Source organism: Heptranchias perlo, chromosome 11 (genome assembly GCF_035084215.1).
Source record: "Heptranchias perlo isolate sHepPer1 chromosome 11, sHepPer1.hap1, whole genome shotgun sequence".
NCBI classification, from domain to species: Eukaryota; Metazoa; Chordata; class Chondrichthyes; order Hexanchiformes; family Hexanchidae; genus Heptranchias; species Heptranchias perlo.
The window spans coordinates 44,408,656-44,434,549 of record NC_090335.1 but is presented as its reverse complement, the minus strand read 5'-3'; the positions used below and the strand labels follow the sequence as shown (position 1 = coordinate 44,434,549).

The 25,894-nt window shown below is 42.9% G+C and overlaps 1 protein-coding gene across 1 annotated transcript in view; it reads left to right on the top strand.

The window, feature by feature from the left end:
* The window catches only part of mao (monoamine oxidase), a 200,912-nt gene that overhangs the window by 113,175 nt on the left and 61,843 nt on the right, over positions 1-25,894 (top strand). Inside the window, exon 4 of the mRNA XM_067992899.1 lies at positions 23,021-23,125. Coding sequence (XP_067849000.1) covers positions 23,021-23,125 — 105 coding nt within the window. The remainder of the gene's footprint in view (positions 1-23,020; positions 23,126-25,894) is intronic.

Genomic DNA, 25,894 nt, shown 5'->3' with positions numbered 1-25,894 from the left:
TATCTCTGCAGCCACCTCTTTTAAAACACTAGGATGTAGGCCATCAGGTCCAGGGGATTTGTCACCTTTTAGTCCCATTAATTTCTCCAGTACTTTTTCTTTACTAATCTTAATTACTTTAAGTTCCTCACTCTCATTAGACCCTTGGTTCCCCACTATTTCTGGTATTTTTTGTGTCTTCCAATGTGATCACAGATACAAAATATTTGTTTAACGTCTCTGTCATTTCCTTATTCCCCATTATAATTCCTCATACTTCTAGAAGCTCTTACAATCTGTTTTTATATTTCTTGCTAGTTTACTCTCATTCTATTTTCTCCCTCTTAATCAATTTCTTGGTCATCCTTTGCTGGTTTCTAAAACCCTCCCAATCCTCAGGCTTACTACTCTTTTTGGCAACATTGTAAGCCTCTTCTTTTAATCTAATACTATCCTTCTCCAGTTAGCCATGTTTGGATCAGTTTTCCCGTGGAGTTCTTACTCCTCAAGGGAATGTATATTCGTTGAGAATTATGAATTATTTCTTTAAATGTTCGCCATTGCTTACCTACCATTGTTTCATTTAATCTAATTTCCCAATCTGCCTTAGCATGTCACGCAAAGACCTCGGCATTAACTCTCACCATTCAGGTTTTAGCACAAAGTACACAAAGTGCTGGGGTTCCCTTCTAGAAGTACTTTTTCACACAAAGGGTAGTAGAAATTTGGAACTCTTCCCCAAAATGCTGTGGATGTTAGGATAATTGGAGCTTTTAAGACTGAGATAGATAGATTTTTGTTAGATAAGGGTATCAAGGGATTTTTAGCAAAGGTGGGCAAATGGAGCTGAGGTGCAGATCAGACTGATTTAATTGAGTGGTGGAGCAGGCCCAAGGGGCTGAATGGACTACTCCTGTTCTTTATGTTCCTATGAAACCTTATGTTCCTATGAAACCTTCAGGTTCCTATAGCTATTCGATAGCCATCTGGTTTTGGATTGCTATAAGGAGGACAGCAACATTGACTTGGAGAAAGTAGCCCTGAACAGCACTATTGCACCATGGTGAAAGGGGCTAACCAAGGGCTGGAGTGGAAAGCTGTAAAGGAGATGACAAAGGTAATTATTGTAGTTGATTCATAATCAGAAGTATGGATAGCATGTTTTGCAGCCATGACTGAGTCTGACATGGTCTGTTGTCTCACTAGTGCCAGGGTGAGGGATGTCACACAGCAGCTAAGCAAACATCTTGCAAGGAAGGGGGAGCAACCAGTGCTTGTTGTTCATGTGGGAATCAGTGACATAGGCATGAATAACTTGGAGATCCTGAAGTCAGATTTCCAGGAGCTGGGTGCCAGAAAAAGGACCTCTAGGATAGTAATCTCTGGATAACCACTGGCACCATACACTGGACAATATGGGCAAGAGGGAGAGTTGAGCTCCAAATATCCATATCTGTTGTGACAGACCTCCACCATAACTTCAATGGGAGTCCGCTGGAGCGCCCACAACAAGATCGGGACCAGGATACACTGGGTCCCGACCATGCTGCCAAATTTCTGGATGGCCTAATGGGCGGAACCTCCCCTGCCCCATTCAAGACCATTGTCTTAAGGGGCCGGGTCCGGGTAGGGACTTGGAACATTAGAGTTCTTCTGCCCTGGGCCTTCAATGGGACTAGTATATGGTTGGGGCAGGTATGCTCGGTGAGACCACGTATACCCGCTGGGCCACCAGTGGTTTTGGGGAACACCTGCGGGGTTCCAAACTGGTTATGGCCTGAACCCCCTTAGATTTGGCAGCCCATTACAATGGGTGCCACAGAGGCACTTTTAACTTGTTTTTGGAGTTGGAAGTGTAGCCCAGCACCTCCCTTCCGGGCAGGCAGTCTTCAGCTGGACCTACTGGCCTTATGCCAATGGCGGATGCCCTTGATGCACCTTAAGTGATATGGCAGCTGCCATTGGCATGGTAATTAGGGAACCCACAAACTTTGGCAGCATCGGTGATAGAAATCCATGGTGGTGCCCCACCTGTGGATTTTTAGGGCAGTAGTGTAGGAATGAAGAACGTAGATTTTTGGGACACTGAGGTGGGATCTAGAAGAGGGGGAGGCTGTGCAAATGGGACTGCGTCGTCGTGGCACCAAACATTAGAGGAGAAGGTAAATAGAACAGTGGAATGGATTTAAACTAGTATAACTAGGAGGGCCATTTAAAGACCAGGAAACCAGCGGTGTAGAATTAAACCACAAAGCAAGCATGTTGAAAGTTGCAAATTTAAAGCAGGCTAAAAATGAGACTAGACTAAGGCCGTTTGAAGGGTGGGGGGGGGGGGTTCAGAATCAGTGGGAATGCCAGGAAGGACTGCATCAAGGAGCGCAGGTGAGTGTCTTAAAATAACATACACAAGTGCAAGGAGGATTAAGAATAAATTAGGTGATCTGGAGCTCTATGCTGGTGACTGATTATAGTATTATAGGTATTACAGAATTGTGGCTAAATAAAGACGAAGAGTGGATGGGTACATCTCAAAGGAAAGTGGATAGGCCAGGAAAAGATTTTGCTTCTTATGTAAAAGATATGAAGGAAAATAGTTAAACCTGTATTTAATATAGACAAGGTGGATATATTATTGATTGAGATAAAGCTTAATAAAGGGAAGAAGCTGGTTGTTAGTATCTGTTACAGGTCACCGAACAAGAATGAAGCTACAGATGCTGAACTGTATATACCGGTTAGGGAGGGATGCTTGAGTATGAATAAAATTGGTGTGGGGAATTTTAATTTATCAAGAATTAACTTAGAGTATTTTAGTGCAAGACAGAAAAAAGAGATTTAATTCCTGAAAAAAGAACATGCATTTCACATGTTGCAAAGCACTTCACAGCCACAGCTTCCTGGATATTGTCATGGACTGCTTTTTGGCCCAGGTGGTTAAGGAGCATACAAAGAGGGAAGCAATTCTGGATCTGTTTTTTTATAACAAGCTAGAGATGATTGAATAAGTTAGGGTTGGGAACTTCTTAGAAATACTGATCAGAACATATTTGAGTCTGGTGTCAGAATACAACAAAGGTAGACTTTGGGGAATAAGTAATTAATAGAGCTAGACTGGAATAGATTTTTAAAGGGAGAAACTTAGAGGAAAAGTGGCATTCTTTTAAATATACAATGCAAAAATTACAAAGTTACATAAGGTGACTGAGCAGGGCCGTGGCATTATATTCAAGGGATATGGAGGTCGGCAGGAGAGTGGAGTTGAGGCCGAAGATCAGCCATGATCTTATTGAATGGCGGAGCAGGGGTCATATGACCTACTGCTGCTCCTATTTCTTATGTTCTTATACCAGGTGGTCCATGTGGAGAAACGCACCAGCAGAGATTTGATGGGCTGAATATCCTGACTCTACGCGGTATCTAATGTTCTATTCTATGGGATATTAGTGGGAACCCCCCCCAACCCAGGAAAACAGCCATTTACATCGGGTCTTCGCTGTTTACAACTTGTGTTGTAACAGACATGGCAAATGGCGTTAGGTAGGGCAGAATAAGGGCTGCAGGCTCCCTATCACAGGAGTTCCCACTCTTTTGGCTCAGTTGGGACCTGGCGTGTCTATGGAAGCAGGTAGGCCAAGTCAATTGAGGCATATTGGTCTCCAGATGGGAGAATGTGGGCCCCACCATGGGTCTCAGCCAGGGAAGTAACCTGGATTCCCAAAGAAATAACAACTTTGATTTTTTAAAAAACGATTGACCCACTTAGACAGCTTGTGGAAGAGGACATTGATGGAGAGCCTGAAAAATCCCCCGAATGGCTTGCATGCAGCTATGAGCACCGGGGTTTTCAATTGCTTGAAGCAGGCGAATGCCAGAGCTGTCCCTGTAATGATGCTTACTCTCACCCATTGCATGCTAATGAGGTGGCCTCCTGCTCACCTCATAGTAGCTGAAACAGTTTGACAGCAAGGGGAGTCCTTTCATCTGGCCTCATTGTGGAAGGGGAATCCGAAGTTTGGTGCAAATGGGGGTTGAATGTGAGGTTTGGCTCACTGAAGGATTGCTGATGCATGTCAGCAGTGAGAGGAGAGGTAGGGCATGAGCTTTACAGCACTCAGTGGGAAGACCGAAGCCATTGTCTTTGGTCCCCACCACAAGCTCTGTTCCCTAGCCACCTACTCCATCCCTCTCCCTGGCCACTGTCTGTGGCTGAACCAGATCGTTCGTAACCTTGACGTCCTATTTGACCCTGAGAGAAGCTTCCAACCACATATCCGCTTCATCACCAAGACTGTCTATTTCTACCTCTGTAACATCGCCCATCTCCGCCCCTGCCTCAGCTCATCTTCTGCTGAAACCCTCATCCATGCCTTTGTTACCTCTAGACTCGACTATTCCAATGCTCTTCTGGATGGCCCCCCATTTTCCAGCCTCCATAAACTTGAGTGCATCCAAAACTCTGCTGCCCGTATCCTAACTTGTAGCAAGTCCTGTTCACCCATCACCCCGTACTCGCTGACCTACACTGGCTCCCAGTCCGGGATCGCCTCAATTTTAAATTCTCATCCTTGTTTTCAAATCCCTTCGTGGCCTCGCCCCTCCCTATCTCTGTAACCTCTTCCAGCCGTACAACCCTCCGAGATCTCTGCGCTCCTCCATTACTGGCCTCTTGCGCATCCCTGATTTTCAACGCTCTACCATTGGCGGCTGTGCCTTCAGCTGCCTAGGCCCCAAGCTCTGGAATCCCTTCTTAAACCTCTCCCTCTCTCTCCTCCTTTAAGACGCTCCTTAAAACCTACCTCTTTGACCAAGCTTTTAGTCACCTGTCCTAATACCTCCTTAAGTGGCTTGGTGTCAAATTTTGATCCATATCGTTCCTGCGTAGCGCCTTGGCACATTTTACTGGGTTAAAGGCACTATATAAATGCAAGTTGTTGTTGGGACCTCATGTCTGACAACATTCACTTTCAAAAGGATTTCTGTAACCATTGAATTTGGTGTTTTGTGATTGTTTCCTATATGTCTCTGTCTGCCTATCTGTTTCTCTGACTCTCTGATGACTATAAGAAAATGTAAACATTCCAATTACTATCAACAAAACAGATGTGATAATTAAAGTTTTCAAAAATCAACTCACTTGTTATAACCTAAATAAAGATGAGGAAATAGATCTCTGTGTGTCTCTCCAACTAGTTCTGTGACAGCTGTTAGTAGTTGGAGTGTTTACATTGTGTAACTGTTAACATAAAATGTGATAATCAGGTGCTAATTAGGGGCTGTCCTGTCACATAATACTGGTGATAATTAGGTAATTATTAAAAGCTGTTTGCTTTAAAATTTAAGTTTCTTTGAAGAATGGAGTCACTATGAGGAAGGACTCTCTCGGCATTATGTACTTTCTGAAGTTTATTGCATACAAAGCAAATGCTACAATAGATGTGTAATTAGTAAACATTTCACACACACACACAGTTTTAAAGCACATTCATAGTAAACTTTACCCAAATAAAGGTTTTCAAATTTACCCTGTAGCTTTTCTTCAAATCGTTTTGGCAAATTACTGTTTTGCTAACTTGAATAATACTGATGCGTCCTGCAGAACTGTGTACACTGCAAATGCTCAGGCAACAGGATCTGCCTACAGCTAATACTGTCACAACTTGGCAAAAAAAAATCCAAGCCCAGGCTTTTGGGAGTCGGTGAGGCCTTCAAGTGAAAACTTCAATGAAGGCATTAAAAAACACAAGGCATTTCAGTCGGTAAATTTAATAATGTTATTATTGATTTTTTTATCATTGTGGATGTAGAAATTTCAGTTACTGAGAAAAATTGGTATGTGAAAAGTTTTCAGAAAGTATTTTGAGCTATTAATGGGGAAAAAAATCCACCAGGTAGTCAGACTGTGCAATTAGAGAGAGATGAGTTTACATAGGCGATTTCCATTATAAATATGGATATAGAAATTTATATTGGAAAAAGTTGACAGAAAGATGTAAAAAAAACACAACAGGAAGTAATGTTTTTTTGTGAGCAGACATATGTGCAGATGTAAGATTTTTAATACGATGCTAGTCAATCTTATACATAGCCTTACACTTGCATTGATAGAATCCCAGTGGTAATACTGATAAATTGTGTACACTGCACATCCTCATACTATGGCTTCTCCCTTCACCCGAGAGGGATTAGCTCTGGGAGGGCAAGACCTGTTACTTTTAAAAGAAGTGAATTACAGTTGAGATATTGTAAAGTTGTTATTAATATCTAAACGTTTCTGTCCTGTTAATTACATTGCAATTAATGTAAACGTGAACCTTGGGCCTAAGTTTGAGGACGTGTCAGCTCCATTCTATGTGCCCCAAAGTTTAGTATAAAATTAGCAGTGGGAGCTGAGCTTAGTCAGAAATAATTGGGTGTGTAATTCTCCAGTTTTATGCTATATATTTTGTTTAGACAAAATAAAAAGTGTTAAGTTAGACAAATTGTTTAGCTAATAAAAGTAGATTTAAATTTCTGCTAAAATTTCTATGATTCTATGTAATCCATTATTGTATATAAAACTGAACAGTCAGTGATTGTACTGCTCAATCTCTGAACACAAGTTTCCACTCCGAGAAGGCACAAAGCTGGCTGGTGTCAGAGAGGATACATGGTGCCAAAAAGCATCAGGCTTCTTGTTGTTGAAACTAAGAAGGATGGGAAAATTATTATTTTCTCTCCCCTCTCTGCATCTTTGCATGCAGATTAGATAAGCTCCTGAACAATGATGATGTGGAAAAGAGACTAATTTTAGCAGAGATTCAAATTTGAGTTCTTGCTTTTTCAGAGATTCCTGAGGATTTAGTTTGGTACCTAAAAGGAAAAAAAACTCACATTTACATAGTGGCGTTCCACAATACATCTCAAAGCATTTCACGTGGTGAGTTACTGTTTGAAGTGCAGCAGCTGTTGTTCTGTAGGGAATCATAGAAATGATAACACAGAAGGAGGCCATTTGGTCCATTGCACCTGTACTGGTATTGGCTCTACTGGAGCTATCTATGCTAACCCTATTTCCCTATCCTTTCCCTGTATTCTTTTATTCTTTCTTTTCAAATACTTACTGAATTCAATTTTGGATGCTGTTATAGGCTCTACCTTAATAGCTGCTTTTGGTAAAGCATTCCATGCATTCCGATAGCTACTGTGTGAAAAAAGATCCTTCCACTTCCTCCTTTGTTTCTCCAATGATAATGGTAATATTGTTACTGATCACTCAACTAGTGGAAACAGTCTTTCACTGTTCATCCTCTCTAAATTTTTCAGAATTTGGAAAGCCATATCTCCCGTGTTCCAATGAAATAAGCTCCAACTTTTCAAGCTTTTCTTCACAACTATAGCTTCTCATTCCAAGTGTCAGTCTAATGGATCTTTGCTGTATCCTTTCCATGGCTCTGATATCCTTCCAATAACGCAGAACCTAGAACTGCACACAATGGCCCCAATATTAACGGGGAGGCGGGGAGGGTGCGGGAAAGCCTGGTAACGGGCGAAGAACCCGGCAAGATCAATTGAATAATTTTGGGATGACTCCCGCCCAACAGCCGGCCAGATTGACTGCCTGGCTGTCAGGCGGGAATGGTAAGTAGCGGCAGGAGGCTGCAGCCAGGAACCCGTGCAGATGGTCCCCAGCAGTTAGTACGGAGAGAAGTTCTGGGCCACGACCGGGGCTGGGGGTAGGGAAGGCTGCAAGATTGGGGCCAGCATTGGGAAGGGGAGAAAGGCTGAAAGATCAGGGCCGTGATTGGCAGGTGGGGGGGGGTGGAAGCTGAGTGATCGGGGCAGCGATCGGGAGATGGTGGGGGGAGAGGGAGGCTGTGATCGGGGCAGCGATCGGGAGGTGGTGGGGGGGAGGCTCAGTGATCGGGGCAGCGATCGGGAGGTGGGGGGATGGGGAGGCTGAGTGATCGGGGCAGCGATCGGGAGATGGTGGGGGGAGAGGGAGGCTGTGATCGGGGCAGCGCTCGGGAGGTGGTGGGGGGGAGGCTGAGTGATCGGGGCAGCGATCGGGAGGTGGGGGGATGGGGAGGCTGAGTGATCGGGGCAGCGATCAGGAGGTGGTGGGGGGGAGGCTGAGTGATCAGGGCAGCGATCGGGAGGTGGTGGGTGGGGTGCAGGCTGAGTGATCGGGGCAGCGATCAGGAGGTGGTGGGGGGGAGGCTGAGTGATCAGGGCAGCGATCAGGAGGTGGTGGGGGGGAGGCTCAGTGATAGGGGCAGCGATCGGGAGGTGGTGGGGGGGAGGCTGAGTGATCGGTGCAGCGATCGGGAGGTGGTGGGGGGGGGGAGGCTGAGTGATCGGGGCAGCGATCGGGAGGTGGTGGGGGGAGGATAGGGGGAGGCCAAAGGTTTCCTTGTGAGGCCTGGGGGGAGTACTCCTTCTCCTGGCCCATGAGGAGTGCTAAAAGGAACAGATCTTGTACTTACTTTAGGCAGTCGGCTCCTCCTCCTTGGATCTACTGCCTGGCATCGCAGAGCACGGGTCTCCCCTGACGTGCAGTTAAGTTTAAGTCGCCACCATTGTGGCTTTAAAGTTAAAGGTTCATTCAGATAAATCCTTTTATATGGCTGCTGATAAAGTGCAATTAGGCACTATATCTAAAGCAGTTCTCATGTAAATCATTATTGCATATGTGAGATATCTGTGCTAAAAGTAAAATCAAGGTATCAGATTGGCTGCTATAAATGTGATATAACAGATCATTTGTTCTACTTTGCAATAGAACAAAGTCTATGGAAAATGATCAATACCTGATCTAGACTTTGCATTAAAAGCAAAAGGTGATAGGGAAAAGCTCAAAATAGAAAATGATTCTGGGAAATTCTCTGATCTTGGATTGGAATCAAAGATTGGCAGATAAAACAGTAATTGTGCAATGAGAGGCCTTCAAAGAGGAGATAGTTTGGGTACAGACTAGACACATTTCCTGGACGATAGATATGGAGATTAAAGTGAAATAGAAAAAGGAGGCTTATGATAATTGTGAGGCTCATAATTCAGTAGAGAACCAATCTGAATACAAAAAGTACAGAGGAGAACTGAAGAAGGAAATAAGAGGGGCAAAGAGAGTGTATGAGAATAGATTAATGGGTAACGTAAAAGGGAATCCAAAAGTCTTTTAGAAACATATAAATAGTAAAATGGTAGTCAAAGGAAGGGTGGGGCCGATTAGGGACCAAAAAGGAGATCTTCTTGTGGTGGCAGAGGGCATGGCTGAGGTACTAAATGAGTACTTTGCATCTGCCTTCACTAAAGATGACAATACTGCCAATGTCACAGTAAAGGAGGAGGTAGTAGAGAAATTGGATAGGAAAAAAAATAAAAGATTAGCAGTACTCAAGGTAGAAAAGTCACCTGGTCTGGATGGGATGCATCCTAGATTGCTGAGGGAAGTAAGGGTGGAAATTGCAGAGGCTCTGGCCACAATCTTCCAATTCTCCTTAGATATGGGAGTGGTACCAGAGGACTGGAGGATTGCAAATGTTACACCTCTGTTCAAAAAGGGGGGGAGGGATAAACCCGGCAATTACAGGCCAATCAGCCTAACGTCGGTGGCTGGGAAACTTACAGAGACAATAATCCGGGACAAAATTAATTGGTACTTGGAAAGGTATGAGTTAATAAATGAAAACCAGCATGGATTTGTTAAAGGCAAATCACATTTGACTAACTTGATTGAGTTCTTTGATAAAGTAACGGAGAGGGCTGATGAGGATAGTGTGTTAGATATTGTGTAGATGGACTATGACAAAAGGCATTTGATAAAGTACCACATAATAGACTTGTTATCAAAATTAAAGCCCATGGGATTAAAGGGGCAATGGCTGCGTGGATACAAAATTGGCTACGGGACAGAAAGCAGAAAGTAATGGTGAATGGTTGTTTTTCAGACTGGAGGGTGCAGTGGTGGCCCCCAGGGGACCACTGTTCTTTTTGATATATATTAATGACCTTGTATATGCAGGGCATAATTTCCAAAGTTTTCAGATGACACCAAGCTCGGAAATGTAGTAAACAATGAGGAGGACTCCAGGAGGACATAGACAGACTAGTGAAATGGGCAGACACGTGGCAGATGAAATTTAACGCAGAGAAATGTGAAATGATTCATTACAAAGAATTACATAGAATGTGCAGCAAAGAAACAGGCCATTGGGCCCAACTGGTCCATGCCTGTGTTTATGCTCCACACGAACCTCCTCCGTCCCTACTTCATCTAACCCGATCAGCATATCCTTCTGTTCCTTTCTCCCTCATGTGTTTATCTACCTTCCCCTTAAATACATCTGTGCTAGTCGCATCAACTACTCCTTGTGGTAGTGAGTTCCACATTCTAACCACTCTCTAGGTAAAGAAGTTTCTCCTGAATTCTCTATTGGATTTATTAATGACTATCTTACATTTATGGCTCCTAGTTCTCGACTCCCCACAAGTGGAAACATCTTCTCTACGTCTACCTTAACAAACCTTTTCATAATCTTAAAGACCTCTATCAGGTCACCCCTTAGTCTTCTCTTTTCTAGAGAAAAGCGCCCCAGCCTGTTCAATCTTTCCTGATAGGTATAACCTCTCAATTCTGATATCATCCTAGTAAATCTTTTTTGTACCTTCTCCAGTGCCTCTAAATCCTTTTTATAATATGGAGATCAGAACTGTTCACAATACTCCAAGTGTGGTCTAACCAAGGTTCTATACAAGCTTAACATAACTTCTCTGCTTTTCAATTCTATCCCTCTAGAAATGAACCCCTGTGCTTGGTTTGCTTTTTTTATTGCCTTATTAACCTGTGAAGACCGTTAATGACCCTGTGCTGTGTACCGCAGACAGTGTAATCACTGTTGTTAATGTTGCCTTTGGTGAAGGCTACAGAATCCGATTCTTGATTGAGAAAACAAAGTCATTTGTCTCAAACCCCTAGATATTTTTTACTGAGTTGTGTATCTGTACCCGCATGTTCCTCTGCTCCTCCACCCCATTTAGACTTATTATCCAAGCATTATGTGGCTTTCTTATTCTTCCGACCAAAATGTAATATCTCACACTATATTGAAATTCATTTGCCAATTACACACCCATTCTGCGAGTTTATGAATGTCATCCTGTATTTTGTCGCAGTCCTCCTCGGTATTAACTATACCCCCCAATTTGGTGTTGTCCGCAAATTTTGAAATTGTACTTCCAATTCCCGAGTCCAAATCGTTTATCATAGAATCATAGAAAAGTTACAGCATGGAAGGAGGCCATTTGACCCATCGAGTCTGCGCCAGCTCTATGCAAGAGCAATCCAGCTAGTCCCACTCCCCCGCCCTATCCCCGTAGCTCTGCAAATTTTTTCCTTTCAAGTACTTATCCAGTTCCCTTTTGAAGGCCATGATTGAATCTGCCTCCACCACACCCTCAGGCAGTGCATTCCAGATCCTAACCACTCACTGTGTAAAAAAGTTTTTCCTCATGTCACCTTTGCTTCTTAAACCAATCACCTTAAATCCATGTCCTCTGGTTCTTGACCCTTCTGCCAGTGGGTACAGTTTCTCTCTATCTACACTGTCTAGACCCTTCATGATTTTCAATACCTCTATCAAATCTCCTCGCAACTGTCTCTGTTCCAAGGAGAACAACCCCAGCTTCTCCAGTCTATTCATGTAACTAAAGCCCGTCATCACTGGAATCATTCTAGTATATCTCTTCTGCACCCTATCTAAGGCCTTCACATCTTTCCTAAAGCGCGGTGCCCAGAACTGGACACAATACTCCAGTTGTGGCTGAACCAGTGTTTTCTAAAGGTTCATCATGACTTCCATACTTTTGTACTCTATGCCTCTATTTATAAAGCCTAGGATCCCATATGCTTTTTTTAACCACTTTCTCAACCTGCCCTGCCACCTTCAACGACTTGTGCACATATACCCCCAGATCTCTCTGTTCCTGAACCCCTTGTAGAATTGTGCCCTCCAGTTTATATTGCCTCTCCTCGTTCTTCCTACCGAAATGTATCACTTTGCATTTTTCTGCGTTAAATTTCATCTGCCACGTGTCCCCCCCCCCCATGCCACCAGCCTGTCTATATCCTCTTGAAGTCTATCACTATCCTCCTCACTGTTTACTGCCCTTCCGAGTTTTGTGTCATCTGCAAATTTTGAAATTGTGCCCTGTACACCCAGGTCCAAGTCATTAATATAGATCAAGAAAAGCAGTGGTCCCTGCACCGACCCCTGAGGAACACCACTGAACACCTCCCTCCAGTCAGAAAAACAACCTTTCACCACTACGCTCTGTTTCCTGTCACTTATCCAATCCGACACCACATCAACTGCATTGCCCTCATCTACCCTCTCTGTTTCCTCATCAAAAAACTCTATCAGGTTGGTTAAACACGATTTGCCTTTAACAAATCCATGCTGGCTTTCCCTAATTAATCCACACTCATCCAAGCGACTGTTAATTCTTTCCCGGATTATCGTTTCTAAAAGTTTCCTCACCACCGAGGTTAAATTGACTGTCCTATAGTTGCTGGGTTTATCCTTACACCCTTTTTTGAACAAGGGTGTAACATTTGCAATTCTCCAGTCCTCTGGCACCACCCCGTATCTACGGATGTTTGGAAGATTATGGCCAGTACCTCCGCAATTTCCACCCTTATTTCCCTCAGCAAACTACGATGCATCCCATCCAGACCTGGTTACTGATCTACTTTAAGTACGGTAAATGATGAGTAACAGTGGTCCCAGCACCAATCCTTGTGGAACACCACTTACTATCTTTTGCCAGTCTGAATAACTACCTTTAATCCCTAACCACTGTTTTCTGTTTTGTAGCCAGCTTGCTATGCATTCTGCTACTTCTCCCCGTCTCAACATGCTTTGACCTTAGTCACGAGTCTACTATGCATAGGCCTTTTGAAAATCCATCTACTACATTACTTTTGTCTACCCCTTCTGTTACTTCTTCAAAGAATTCAATAAGGTTGGTCAAGTATGACCTTCCCTTTTGGAATCCGTGCTGACTATTCTTTATTACATTTTGGTAGGAAGAATGAAGAGTGGCAATATAAACTAAATGGTACAGTTTTAAAGAGGGTGCAGGAACAGAGAGACCTGGGGGTGTACGTACACAAGTCTTTGAAGGTGGCAGGACAAGTTGAGAAATCTGTTAAAAAGGAAGATCCTTGGCTTTATAAATAATGGCATAAAGTACAAAAGGACGGAAGTTATGCTAAACCCTTATAAAACACTGGTTTGGCCCCAGCAGAGTATTGTGTCCTATTCTGAGCACTACACTTTAGGAAGGATGTCACGGTCTTAGAGAAGGTGCAGAGGAGATTTACTAGAATGGTAATGAAAAGGATGAAAGACTTCAGTTTCGTGAAGAGACTAGAGAAACTGGGGTTGTTTTCCTTAGAGCAGAGAAGGTTAAGGGGAGATATGATGGAGGTGTCCAAAATCATGAAGGGTTTTGATAGATTAAATAAGGAGAAACTATTTCCATTGGCAGAAGGGTCGGTAATCAGAGGACACAGATTTAAGGTAATTGGCAAAAGAATCAGAGGCAATATGAGGAAAAAAAAATTTACGCAGCGAGATGTTATGATCTGGAAGGGCCTGAAAGGGTGGTGGAAGTAGATTCAGTAGGGAATTGAATAAATACTTGAAGGGGGAAAATTTGTGGGGCTATTGGAAAGAGTAGGGGAGTGAGACTAATTGGATATCTTTTTCAAAGAGCCAGCACAGGCACGAAGGACCGAATGCCCTCCTTCTGTGCTGTATCATTCTATCATTCATTCTATAAAGAAGCACTGTTCCGCATCAAGGATTCAATTTAAAACAATAGGGAATCCAGGCCTAATCTTTTTCTCTTAGGCATGAGTAAAAAGTGGTGTAATAGTAGAAAAAGACGGTAATGGAGGATTCATTTAGTTGTTTAATACTGATCTGAGGATTTATACATCTTTAGTGAAAAGTAAATAAAAAGTTTGATTTTTCCTATTTAAGGCTGATAAAATTGTGTGGCAAACCGAGAATTAATATTTTATGCTAGTTGAGTTACTGAGCTTAACATTGGGTAAGATTTCAAAGCATCTGTACAGCAGTTTAAAGTGGAAGTAATAGCCTCGATGTCATTTTTAATGAAGACTCTAGCTGTGTTAATCTAAAGTCTTGATTTTACTGTTTACACAAATACCTCACATATGGAATAAAGGTCTACGCCTGGATTTCCCCCACCGTAACAAGTGGAAAATCACATGAACTGTGGAAAAACGTAAAGAAAGAATAGTGACAAGTGGAATCATTTGACCATTGCACACTCTTTGAATTCAGAGTGGTACAAATTTACAATTTCACCTTTTTTTTGTTTATAGCCTGGGTGTATAGTTTACACCCAGGAACTCAAGCAAATAAGGGGTATGATCTGCTGAGTGAGGTCATCATCATTAATATGTAAGGAAATGTAGCCAAGCACAGATAAAAAGGGACCTTTACAGCTGATGACAGCAACACAAACCTCTCAATCAGGAATACTGCAGGTCAGTGACAAAAAACAGTATTCCAAATCAAAACAGTTGGACTCATAATTATAGTGGGACACCTCTTGTTATATTAAGCAATACTTACAGATGCTTAACATGCCTCACCTTGGACTAATCTTCACTACATTTGGATATCAGTAAACACTGTGGGGTTGAATTTCTGTTATAATGTCAGCGGCAGATCCGTGAAAGTTATAGTAGATAATCAGGAGAACCCTTGTTCCTGAAGTTTCACTGATCACAGCAGGTATGGAATAAGATGTTGACAATGATACCTGCAGTGCATATAAAGTCTATAAAGTCTCTGATGCACCACAGATGCTGCAAGCAGATTCTGCACATGTGCATGTAGACAGACCTCAATTTATCTTGTTGTGACTTGCATAGGAACTAATAAACAATTGTATGATGCAGTGAAGAGTTGCTAACTTGAAAAGGTAATATCAAGATATATTACCTATCATTAAAAGCTATTTCCTACGAGCATTTAATATCTGCATTTATTAACAATTGAGTGGTGCATTGTTTGGCATGATACAGTTTGAATCAAGGGTAGGAAATAAAAGAAGTCCAGGAGTCATCTACCAACCTCCCCTCTCCTGTCTGGTCCTGATAGCAACTGCTGGCAAGTTCTATTGTACCATTTTGGAAGGGAGAAGGAAGTGTGGGATAGATTTATCCCCAACATGGACTTCGGACGGAAAATGAGTGCCCTGGGAAAGCATGCCAGCTTCGACCCGCCGCAATATTGGGCGACTTGGTGGATTGGAAGAAGGTTGGTTTGTAGGAGGGGGTGCAATCTCGGGGTGCGGGGGGGGCACCTGGTATGGCAGCAGCCCAGGCTAGTTTTGTGCAACCCAACCCAGAGGGTCACTCGTGCTTTACCCGGCCCCAAAAAAATTCAGTAAAACTTACCTTTGGGTTTCTCTTTGGCTGGACCTCCAGCTGACACTGGGTGGAGCAGGTGCTGCGCCCAATACTGTCCTAAAATCGTGAACAGGGGTCCTATGTACAGCATAAACTGCGGCGGCGACTGTGCCAGCTGAATGAGGCGGTAAGTGATTCCCCACCATTTTCAGGGGTGCTACCGTCCCATCTCCGCCGGGCGGGGTGGCTCAAAATCTCCCTATGTTTAATAGGAGCCAGGGTAGAGGCCAGATGGTTCTGGGAATTTCTATGTCCTCAGCTGTAAGGAGTGGGGCAGCCCAGCTGGGTGTTGGGCCCGGGCGGTTGCAATTGTGAGGATAGGTGCAAGTGAAATAAACCATGTGAGCAAACAGGTGGGTGAAGCAGGTTGAGGGAATTTCCTGGAGTTTGTTGGAAGGGAGAAAATTTACCCAATGGGGTGGGGTTGCAGGAAGTCTGGCAGAGCTGTATGAGGCTATATATTTTAAAGAACAAAAATTATGATTTACTTTTACACATATTTACTCACCTCCTTTACTTCCCTATACCAACATGGCTGCTGGCTGACTGAAAGGTACTTCAGAAAAATAGTGACACTTGATGCCCAGAGCCTGCAACTGTATGCAGACTCAATTTGTTTATTTTACAAATAACTTTCACTATGCTATATATCAGCTGTTGTTTTAGCAGCTAACGTAGCTTGACATTTAATATTGAAAACCACTTCTCAAAGTGCCATCTACAGGTGCAGCTGGTAGTGGAGAGACTGGAGAAACTGGGGTTTTTCTCCTTAGAACAAAGAAGGTTAGGAGGATATTTGATAGAGGTGTTCAAAATCATGAATAGTTTTGACAGAGTAAATAAGGAGAAATTGTTTCCAGTAGCAGAAGGATCGGTAACCAAAGGACACAGATTTAAGGTGATCGGCAAAGAGCCAGAGGCGACATGAGGAAACATTTTTTAATGCAGCGAGTTGTAATGATCTGGAATGCACTGCCTGAAAAGTGGAAGCAGATTCAATAGTAACTTTCAAAAGGGAATTGGATAAGTACTTGAAGGGAGTGAGACTAATTGGATAGCTCTTTCAAAGAACTGGCATAGGCCGAATGGCCTCCTCCTGTATTGTACCTGCTATGACACTATGCAGGTGACTATGTTGGACTATAACCTGGTGTTGTAAGATTCCTTACAGGTGAATGTTGACATAGGAATTATCAAATGGAATGTTCTGACCCACTCAGTGATTTTAATATAATAGATAGATATTACAATTTTAGTATATCAGGTGAAGTGCCATCTCTTCTTATTTCTGAATTTAATTTACACACCATTGATTTCACCAAATCAGTGGGTTGGGATCCTGTCCCAGTTAACCACAATTGAATTAAATCCTTTTGACTATGATTATATGACTGCTAATCTGAATGTAGTTGATCGCATTCTATTATATATTAAAATTGTTGAGTGAGTTGCAACATTATATTTCAAAATGCATTGAAATGACCTATGTCATACTGTCTCAATGAGAAAATGCATTGTAAAAATGTCAACATTTACTTGCAGTACCAGTTACATTTGTAGATGGTGCTGTGGTTGATATTTATTATGGTTAAAAAAAACCTGTCACGCAATGTTACCTCAAACTCCAGGACTGCAACTCATCTTCTTCTTAAAGTCAGCATCTGTATTTGCTTGCAGGTCTGTAACTATTGACTGGGTGGTACTCCCCTAAAAAGCAGCTGTATAAAGTCTTCTTCAACAGCTTCAGAAAACAGGCCTCCTCCCCACCCCCCAAGAGCCACCCCGTGAATAAGTTGTGACTCTTCCAACAATGGATAGTATGTTGTTCAGATTTTCATCAAATCTCTGCATCTAATCTGTATACAATTGCATTGAGGATAGTGATAGACCTCAAGGGGACATAGACAGGCTAGTGGAGCGGGCGGACACATGGCTGATGAAATTTAATGCAGAGAAGTGCGAAATGATATATTTTGGTAGGAAGAACGAGGAGAGGCAATATAAACTAAAGGGTACAATTCTAAAGGGGGTGCAGGGACAGAGAAACCTGGGGGTATATGCGCACAGGTCATTGAAGGTGGCAGGGCAGGTTGAGAAAGTGGTCAAAAAAGCACACAGGATCCTGGGCTTTATAAATAGTGGCATAGAGCACAAAAGCAAGGAGGTTATGATGAACCTTTATAAAACACTGGTTCGGCCACAACCGGAGCATTGTGTCCAAATTCTGGGCACCGTATTTTAGGAAGGATGTGAAGGCCTTAGAGAGGGTAAACAGATTAGATGGTATGATGGTGGATAAGCAGTGGCAAACATTTAAAAAGATATTTTATGACTCACAACAAAAATATATCCCTGTGAGGAGGAAAGACTTCACAAAAAGGGTGAACCAACCATGGCTAACTAAGGAAGTCAAGGATGGTATCAGGTTAAAAGAAAAAGCATACAACATGGGAAAGATTACTGGTAAGCCCGAAGATTGGGAAAACTTTAAAAACCAGCAAGGGATGACTTAAGGAATAATAAAGAGGGAGAAAATAAATTATGAGAGTAAACGAGCAAGAAATATAAAAACTGACAGTAAAAGCTTCTTCAAGTATATAAAAAGGAAAAGGGTAGCTAAATTAAACATTGGTCCCTTAGAGGATGAGACTGGGGAAATAATAATGGAAAACAAGGAAATGGCAGAGGAATCGAACAGATATTTTGTATCTGTCTTCACAGTAGAAGACACTAATAACATACCAATAATAGTAGAAAATCAAGGGGCAAAGGGGAGGGAGGAACTAAAAACAATCACTATCACTAGAGAAAAAGTACTAGGTAAACTAATGGGTCTAAAGGCTGACAGGTCCCCTGGACCTGATGGCTTGCATCTGAGGGTCTTAAAGGAAGTGGCTACAGAGATAGTGGATGCATTGGATATAATCTTCCAGAATTCACTAGATTCTGGAAAGGTCCCAGTGGATTGGAAAACCACAAACATAATACCCCTATTCAAGAAGGGAGTGAGACAGAAAGCAGGTAACTATAGACCAGTTAGCCTAACATCTGTCACTAGGAAAATGCTAGAATCCATTATTAAGGAAGTAGTAGCAGGACATTTGGAGACTCAATACAATCAAGGAGAGTCAACGTGGTTTTATGAAGGGGAAATCATGTCTGACAAATTTATTAGAGTTCTTTGAGGAAGTAACAGGCAGGGTGGATAAAGAGGAACCAATGGATGCAGTATATTTGGATTTCCAAAAGGCATTCGATAAGGTGCCACATAAAAGATTACTGCACAAGATAAGAGCTCATGGTGTTGGGGGTAATATACTGGCATGGATAGAGGATTGGCTAACTAACAGAAAACAAAAAGTCGGGATAAAAGGGTCATTTTCAAAATGGCAATCTGTAACTAATGGGGTACTGCAGGGATCAGTGCTGGGGCCTCAACTATTTACAATATATATCAATGACTTGGATAAAGGAACAGAGTGTCTTGTGGCCAAATTTGCTGATGATACAAAGATAGGTGAAAAAGCAAGGTGCGATGAGGACGCAAAGTGTCTGCAAAGGGGTATTGACAGGTTAAGCGAATGGGCAAAAATTTGGCAGATGGAATATAATGTGAGAAAATGTGAAGTCATCCACTTTGGAAAGAATAATAAAAAAGCAAGATATTATTTGAATGGAGAAATACTACAAAATGCTGCGGTACAGAGGGATCAGGGTGTCCTCGTACATAAAACACAAAATGTCAACATACACGTGCAGCAGGTAATCCGGAAGGCAAACGGAATATTGGCCTTTATTTCTAGGGGGATGGAGTATAAAAGCAGGGAAGACATGCTACAACTGTACAGGGTGCTGGTGAGACCACACCTGGAGTACTGTGTACAGTTCTGGTGCCCTTATGTAAGGAAGGGCATACTTGGATTGGAGGCAGTTCAGAGAAGGTGCACTAGGTTGATTCCGGGTATGGAAAGGTTGTCTTATGAGGAAAGATTGAACAAGTTGGGTCTATACTCATTGGAGTTTAGAAGAATGAGAGGAGATCTTATTGAAACATACAAGATTCTGAGGGGACTCGATAGGGTAGATGCTGAGAGGATGTTACCCCTCGGGGGGAATCTAAAACTAGGGGGCACAGTCTCAGAATAAGGGGTTGCCCGTTTAAGACGGAAATGAGGAGGAATTTCTTCTCCCAGAGGGTCGTGAATCTTTGGAATTCTTTAGCCCAAAAAGCTGTGGAGGCTGAGTCATTGAATACGTTCAAGGCTGAGTTAGACAAATTTTTGATCAGCAAGGGTGTCAAAGGATATGAGGAAAGGGCGGGAAAGTGGAGTTGAGGTAAAAAAAATCAGATCAGCCATGATCTCATTAAATGGCAGAGCAGGCTCGAGGGGCCGAATGGTCTACTCCTGCTCCTATCTCTTATGGTCTTATAGGGTGCAGAAAAGATTTACTAGAATGGTTCCAGGGTTGAGGGACTTCAGTTACGTGGATAGACTGGAAAAGCTGGGGCTGTTCTCCTTAGAGCAGAGAAGGTTGAGAGGAGAATTGATACAAGTGTTCAAAATCATGAGGGGTCTAGACAGAGTAGATAGAGAGAAACTGTTCCCATTGGCAGAAGGGTCGAGAACCAGAGGACATAGATTTAAGGTGATTGGCAAAAGAACCAAAGACGACATAAGGAAAAAATTTTTATGTAGCAAGTGGTTATGACCTGGAATGCACTGCCTGAAAGGGTGGTGGAGGCAGATTCAATCGTGGCTTTCAAAAGGGAATTGGAAAGGTAGTTGAAGGGAAAAAAATTGCAAGGCTATGGGGAAAGGATGGGGAATGGGACTAACTGGATTGGTCTTGCAGAGAGCCAGCATGGGCTCGACGGGTCGAATGGCCTCCTTATGTGCTGTAACCATGATATGATTCTATGATTTTTATGCCAGGCAAGAATTATCTTGGCACCTAAGCACTAATGCTTCTCCTGACCCCGTAAAAATCACAAAAAAAGCCTACCTGCCCCATTTTTGGAGGCCTCCAATCATCCCTTTAAGGACAGCTGCTTAGTCCACTCTATATCCAGTAACATTGGTGCTTGAAAATTGCATCGGGGTCTGATTGACATCATAGGACCCCTATTTGCCTTGTATAATGAGGCTCCTACCTGTTTTCAGTTGGAGCCTTGGTGCCTACCTGAAGGCCCCAATCAAAATAGCGGCAGGTGGAAATGACTGGGGGAATGAGGCGGTAAGGTCTGCACTCTGATTTTGAGCGTGCTATCACCCCACCCAAAAATGGAGATGGAAATCCGGGCGAATGTGTTCCCCATGCTTTCATTTGTTTCTTTATACTTCTGCCATGCTTCCATTTTTTAAAGTCCTTTTTTCTCCTTTATTTTATAAGCCTACATAATGCTGCAACTTGTTTTTAATACAAGGTTTGCTAGAAAATTGAGTGTGGTAATGATAGTGTTCCACTACAGATCTCAAGTAACTTCCTGTCAGTTGTGCCCACATCAGGATCAGGTTGTTGCTAGACATCTTGATTACAGTTTCAATGCAGATGCAGCACTACCAGCGCAGAGCCTGTGGAAAATGTTTTATCACACATACAGATTTGAATAATGAGGCCAATAGTACAGATGGAATATAATTAACTTTGGCTGCATTCCATGCTAGATTTTCCTAATCAAAAATATAAGCTGTAGCTTTGAGCTCAATTTTCAAAAATAAATATTAATTTATTGCAATTCGTTATTTTTCATCCTTCAGATTCTCTGCTGCCCCCTTGTGTTCCTTTTGAATTTAGTTAATTACAGTCTTTATATACAAACATACAAAAAGTGACGGACAGGAAAAGACCTAATGGTCCACCCAGCCTGTCCCATACAGTTGTGATACCTTGTGTATCACAATACAGACACTCCCCACCCACCCGGAACCACTGTAATCTCCTGGGAGAGGTGAACAAACAGATAAAAACCCAGACCAATTAGGGGAACAAACCTGGATAATACCTCTCCGATGATCAAAACTAGTCCAGGAAACCACCCTGGTCCTGATTAACATTACAAGGTGCCTGCCTCTTGTATGGGATGACCTCCACCCCAGCCAGAAACAGGTCCAGCTCTCGCTTGAAGGGATACAACGAATCAGCGTTCACTGCACTAGCCTGCAACCTGTGCCACAGTTGTTGTTGAAAGTTTTGATTTGACGGTGTCAAAATCAAACCCATGTCCTGGGAGTGATGATCCGTGTGTTCACATTGTCAGCCACCTCCCCCCACGCCTACTGCAAAGTTTGCCTTGTCACCCGCCTATCAGCCTAGAGTCCCACAAGGATCTCCACTGCTATATTGTGGACGTGACATCTTATAGTTCAAACCGTACAAAATTCCAGTAACAATGTCAGGAGAGTAAAATGACCCCTCACTTTATGACGTGCAAGCACACTTTAAATGGGCACCAGCCAAGCCTGTTATCCCGCCCTGCAATTGGGCAGATCGCCTATCACTGTTAGAACTGCATGGGCAGCCCACCAATTAAATTTAAATGAAGCCCAACCATCAAAATGGCTCGAGCCTCAGACAGATGACAACAGGCAGCCCAAGCACCCTGCTCGAAAACCGCCCAAAGTCAATACCTATCATACTCCGTGCAATGCCAGAATAAAGAATTTTATGTTTCAAGTGTTGAATCTTAGTACATTTCAAAATGCTCGAAATTGCACCAAAAAATGTCAAGAAACTAAATTTACTGGGAGGGTGGGAGGGGTGGGCATGTCTCCCAATCCCCTGAAGAAATAAATTTTGTGCTATCAGAACCAAAATTGCACTTTTGTGTGCTTCAGTTTTCTTTTTCCTATAATACACTGATAGTTGCAGCTGCAGTTGCAAGTTCATGTCCCACTGCACTCCCATTGTAATTGCTTCTTTCATATATCATAGGTAAGGCCACTGGGTTTTGGCTTTCATAGAAAAAAACTAATTGTACGTGGTGATCCCAAAGCACCAATACAAATCCTGAAATCTAATAAAAAGGAATTTAACTTTCAGGCTGGCATGTATGGCATTTATCTTCCACTATTGTTAGATCTAGGAACGTGAAACAATAGATTAAACTTTGTGAATTAACATCCACAGTGTGAAGCCTTCCTTGAAGAGAGCATTGATTGGAGAATTGGGTGCAGGGATCAGTACACCCAATTCTTGGTGCTCTTGACTTTACAGTGATAAATTTTAGTTGGGATCCTTGGCCTTTACATCTGATACTATGATCCGCATTCTCTTAAATTGAATAAAATTTCAACGTTCGTGGCAGAATCTTCATACTGCATTAATGGTTTCATTGAGAGGCTGTTGACTTTGGACTCCTGTGATTTTTTTCTATCAAGTCCACCTGGAGCGTCAGTGGCGTATTCGATATTTGTACATGTAACGAATTGAAGTCTCCTACAATGTTTGGCATTGTGATTAATTTTTGAGATCAGTTATACCTTAATTGGTCAGATTGGGAAAAGGCATTTCCAAGGAAAATCTGTTCTATTTTCAATTTCTTTTTTGTTTCAGGGAAAATCCTATCCTTTCAGGGGTCCTTTTCCACCTATGTGGAATCCGTTTGCCTACATGGATTACAACAACCTATGGAGAACCCTGGATGACATGGGAAAGGAGGTAAACAGTAATTTTAATCGTCTTTAAATAATGCATTTGACAAATGTTGTGGTGTTATCCGAGAATGTGACACTGTAAGTGCGAATAAATTCTCCCAGTGATGAAACTGAAATGTAAATATGTACTTCTGCTTTCCCTTTTTGAGCACAAGAAGGGGGGGATTTCTTCTCTGCGATCCCAAAATTGGGTGAAAGTGTGATGAAGAACGTCGGAAAATTGTCGCCCCACCGCCTGCCTGGGGTCCCATCAGGGCCCATGCCGCCCGCTGCTTCCCCACCTGCCACATGTAAACGGTGGCAGGGACACGGGGTCTGGTGTCATGGGGCCTGAGATCCTGATGGACTTCCCTGCTCCCTGCCACTGTTGCTGCCGTTTCCTGGGGCTGCCATATGGAAGGTGGCGGTAGGGCCTGGAAAGCAGCGATAAATACACAAATGGAGGGAGAGAGCCTTGTAGCAGCCTCCTCCCTCTCCACACGACCCCAGAAACTTACCTACTGAAGGCCTCATTCTCAGCCTCAGTCTTGAGTGAGAGATCTCTTTTGAATTTTTGGGGCGCTTCTGCCCTTGTTGGATCTTGTGGTGCAGCAGTGGCGTCCTTCCAGAGTTTCCTCGCTGGCATTGGCAAGCCCCCTCTTAACGACGGGAAACTCTAATGAGCTCCAAACCAGGAAAATAGGTCAGGGCTGGTGCGGACATAGAGGGGTGGGCAGAAGTACCACCCCGCTGAAAGTCCACCCTAAAGAGGAATGTTCAGGCCAATATCTCACTTCTGTAACATTCTGAGAATGAAGACCATTTGATGCAGATACAGCTCACAGAGATGAGCAAACCACAGTGGTACAAAATAGGTGCAGGTTCTCAAAGAGGAAATGCAAGGAATACAAAAAAATACATATACTCTTTCAAGAATTATTAATGGGAGCTTATCTATTTAAATACTTTCCAGCCAGTATTGTCAAAAACTGGAAGTAGTGTTAACTAATTTTACCAAAAATAACTCAGTGCTACTTTGTAATTCTTTAGGGAAAAAATCGAAAGATATGTTCAATCTATTAAGATTACTATTTTTTTTTCTGTTTCCAACAAGTCTGTGACAACAGCATATAGAAGGAGAGCTGGTTTCTCTCCAGGAAGGAATCAGGTCAAAGTTAGACTTTAAAGGCTTGAAATTGCTCGGGGATGAGATCCCGTGAGTTCCGCCCACTCGTGCCCTCTAGCGCTAACCTTGCGAGAGTTGTGAGGTCGGTGGGAGGGCACCTAATTAACATGGGCACATTCATGCTTATCTTGTGTGTCTGCCGGTCCAAACAGGCTGGGACCCCTGGTGTCTGCTGTCGCCTTTGGAACTGTGTCCAGTCACGCCCCAGAGAAATGATTTTTTGATAATTTTTTTTTAAAGTTACTTTGTCTTGATGGGTCTAGGCACTTCCTGGCCTGGACCCTCATGTGGTGCCAACTTGTACCCTACAGGAGCCAGTACGCCTCATCTCACTGGGCATATCAGCCCCCACTCAACTGAGGCCGGGGAAGCCCAGAAAAACCTGCCAGCAGTCCAAGAGTTAAAATGTACTGGATACACAAATCTTTGAAGGTGGCAAGACAAGTTGAAAAGCATAAGGGATCCTGGGCTTATACATAGAGGCATAGAGTACAAAAGCAAAGGAGTTATGCTAAACCTTTATAAATCACTGGTTAGGCCTCAGCTGGAGTTTTGTGTCCAGTTCTGGGCACCACACTATATGAAGGATGCAAAGGCTTTGGAGAGGGTGCAGAAGAGATTTACTAGAATGGTACCAGGGATGAGGGACTTCAGTTGTGTGGAGTGATTGGAGATGCTGGAATTGTTTTCTTTAGAGCAGAGAAGGTTGGGGGGAGATTTAACAGTGGTGTTCAAAATTCTGAAGGGTTTTGATAGAGTTGATAGTGAGAAAAAGAGGGTCGATAACCAGAGGACACAGATTTAAGATAATTGGCAAAGGGGGAGATGAGGAGAATTTTTTTTACACGGTGAGTTGTAATGATCTGGGATGCACTGCCTGAAAGGGTGGTGAAAGCAGATTCAGTAGTAACTTTCAAAAGGGAATTGGATAAATACTTGAAGGGAAAAAATTTACAGGGCTATGGGGAAAGAGTGGGGGAATGGGACAAATTGGATAGCTCTATCAAAGAGCCAGCACAGGCAAGATGGGATGAATGGCCTCCTTCTGTGCTGTAAAATTCTGTGATTCTATAGAGACGTGTTCTTCATTATATTTGAGGGCATTATGATGCTCACGTTTGTCGTGCATGAAGTTAACATACAGTGCTGCTCTGACACTGGAATTCTAATGGATTACTGTCACCCAAATATTTAAATTTAACTTGATCACAGAAGTGGGAGAGAGCAGGTGAGAATAGAACTAGGACATGGATCAGAGAGCGGGAAGGGAGGTAATGGAGCTGAAACATAGATCAAAGCATTGAAAAGGGAGTGTAATCAAGTTGGAACATGGATTGGAAAGTGGACATGATGGGCAAGAGTAGAGCTGGGATACAGATCAAAGGCTGGCAAGGGATGAATGGATGTGCCATGGATTAAAGCATGTGAAGAGGTAAAAATGGAGGTGGGACACAAATCCGAAAGTGGATTGGGTAGGTGAGAATGATGCTGGCACATCAATTAAGGAGCAACAGGGAGAAGAGTGTGAAGAGGTGGATAAGAATGGAACTAGGGCATGGATGAAAAATGGGAAGGGGCAAGAACAGAGCTAGGAGATGGATCAGAAAT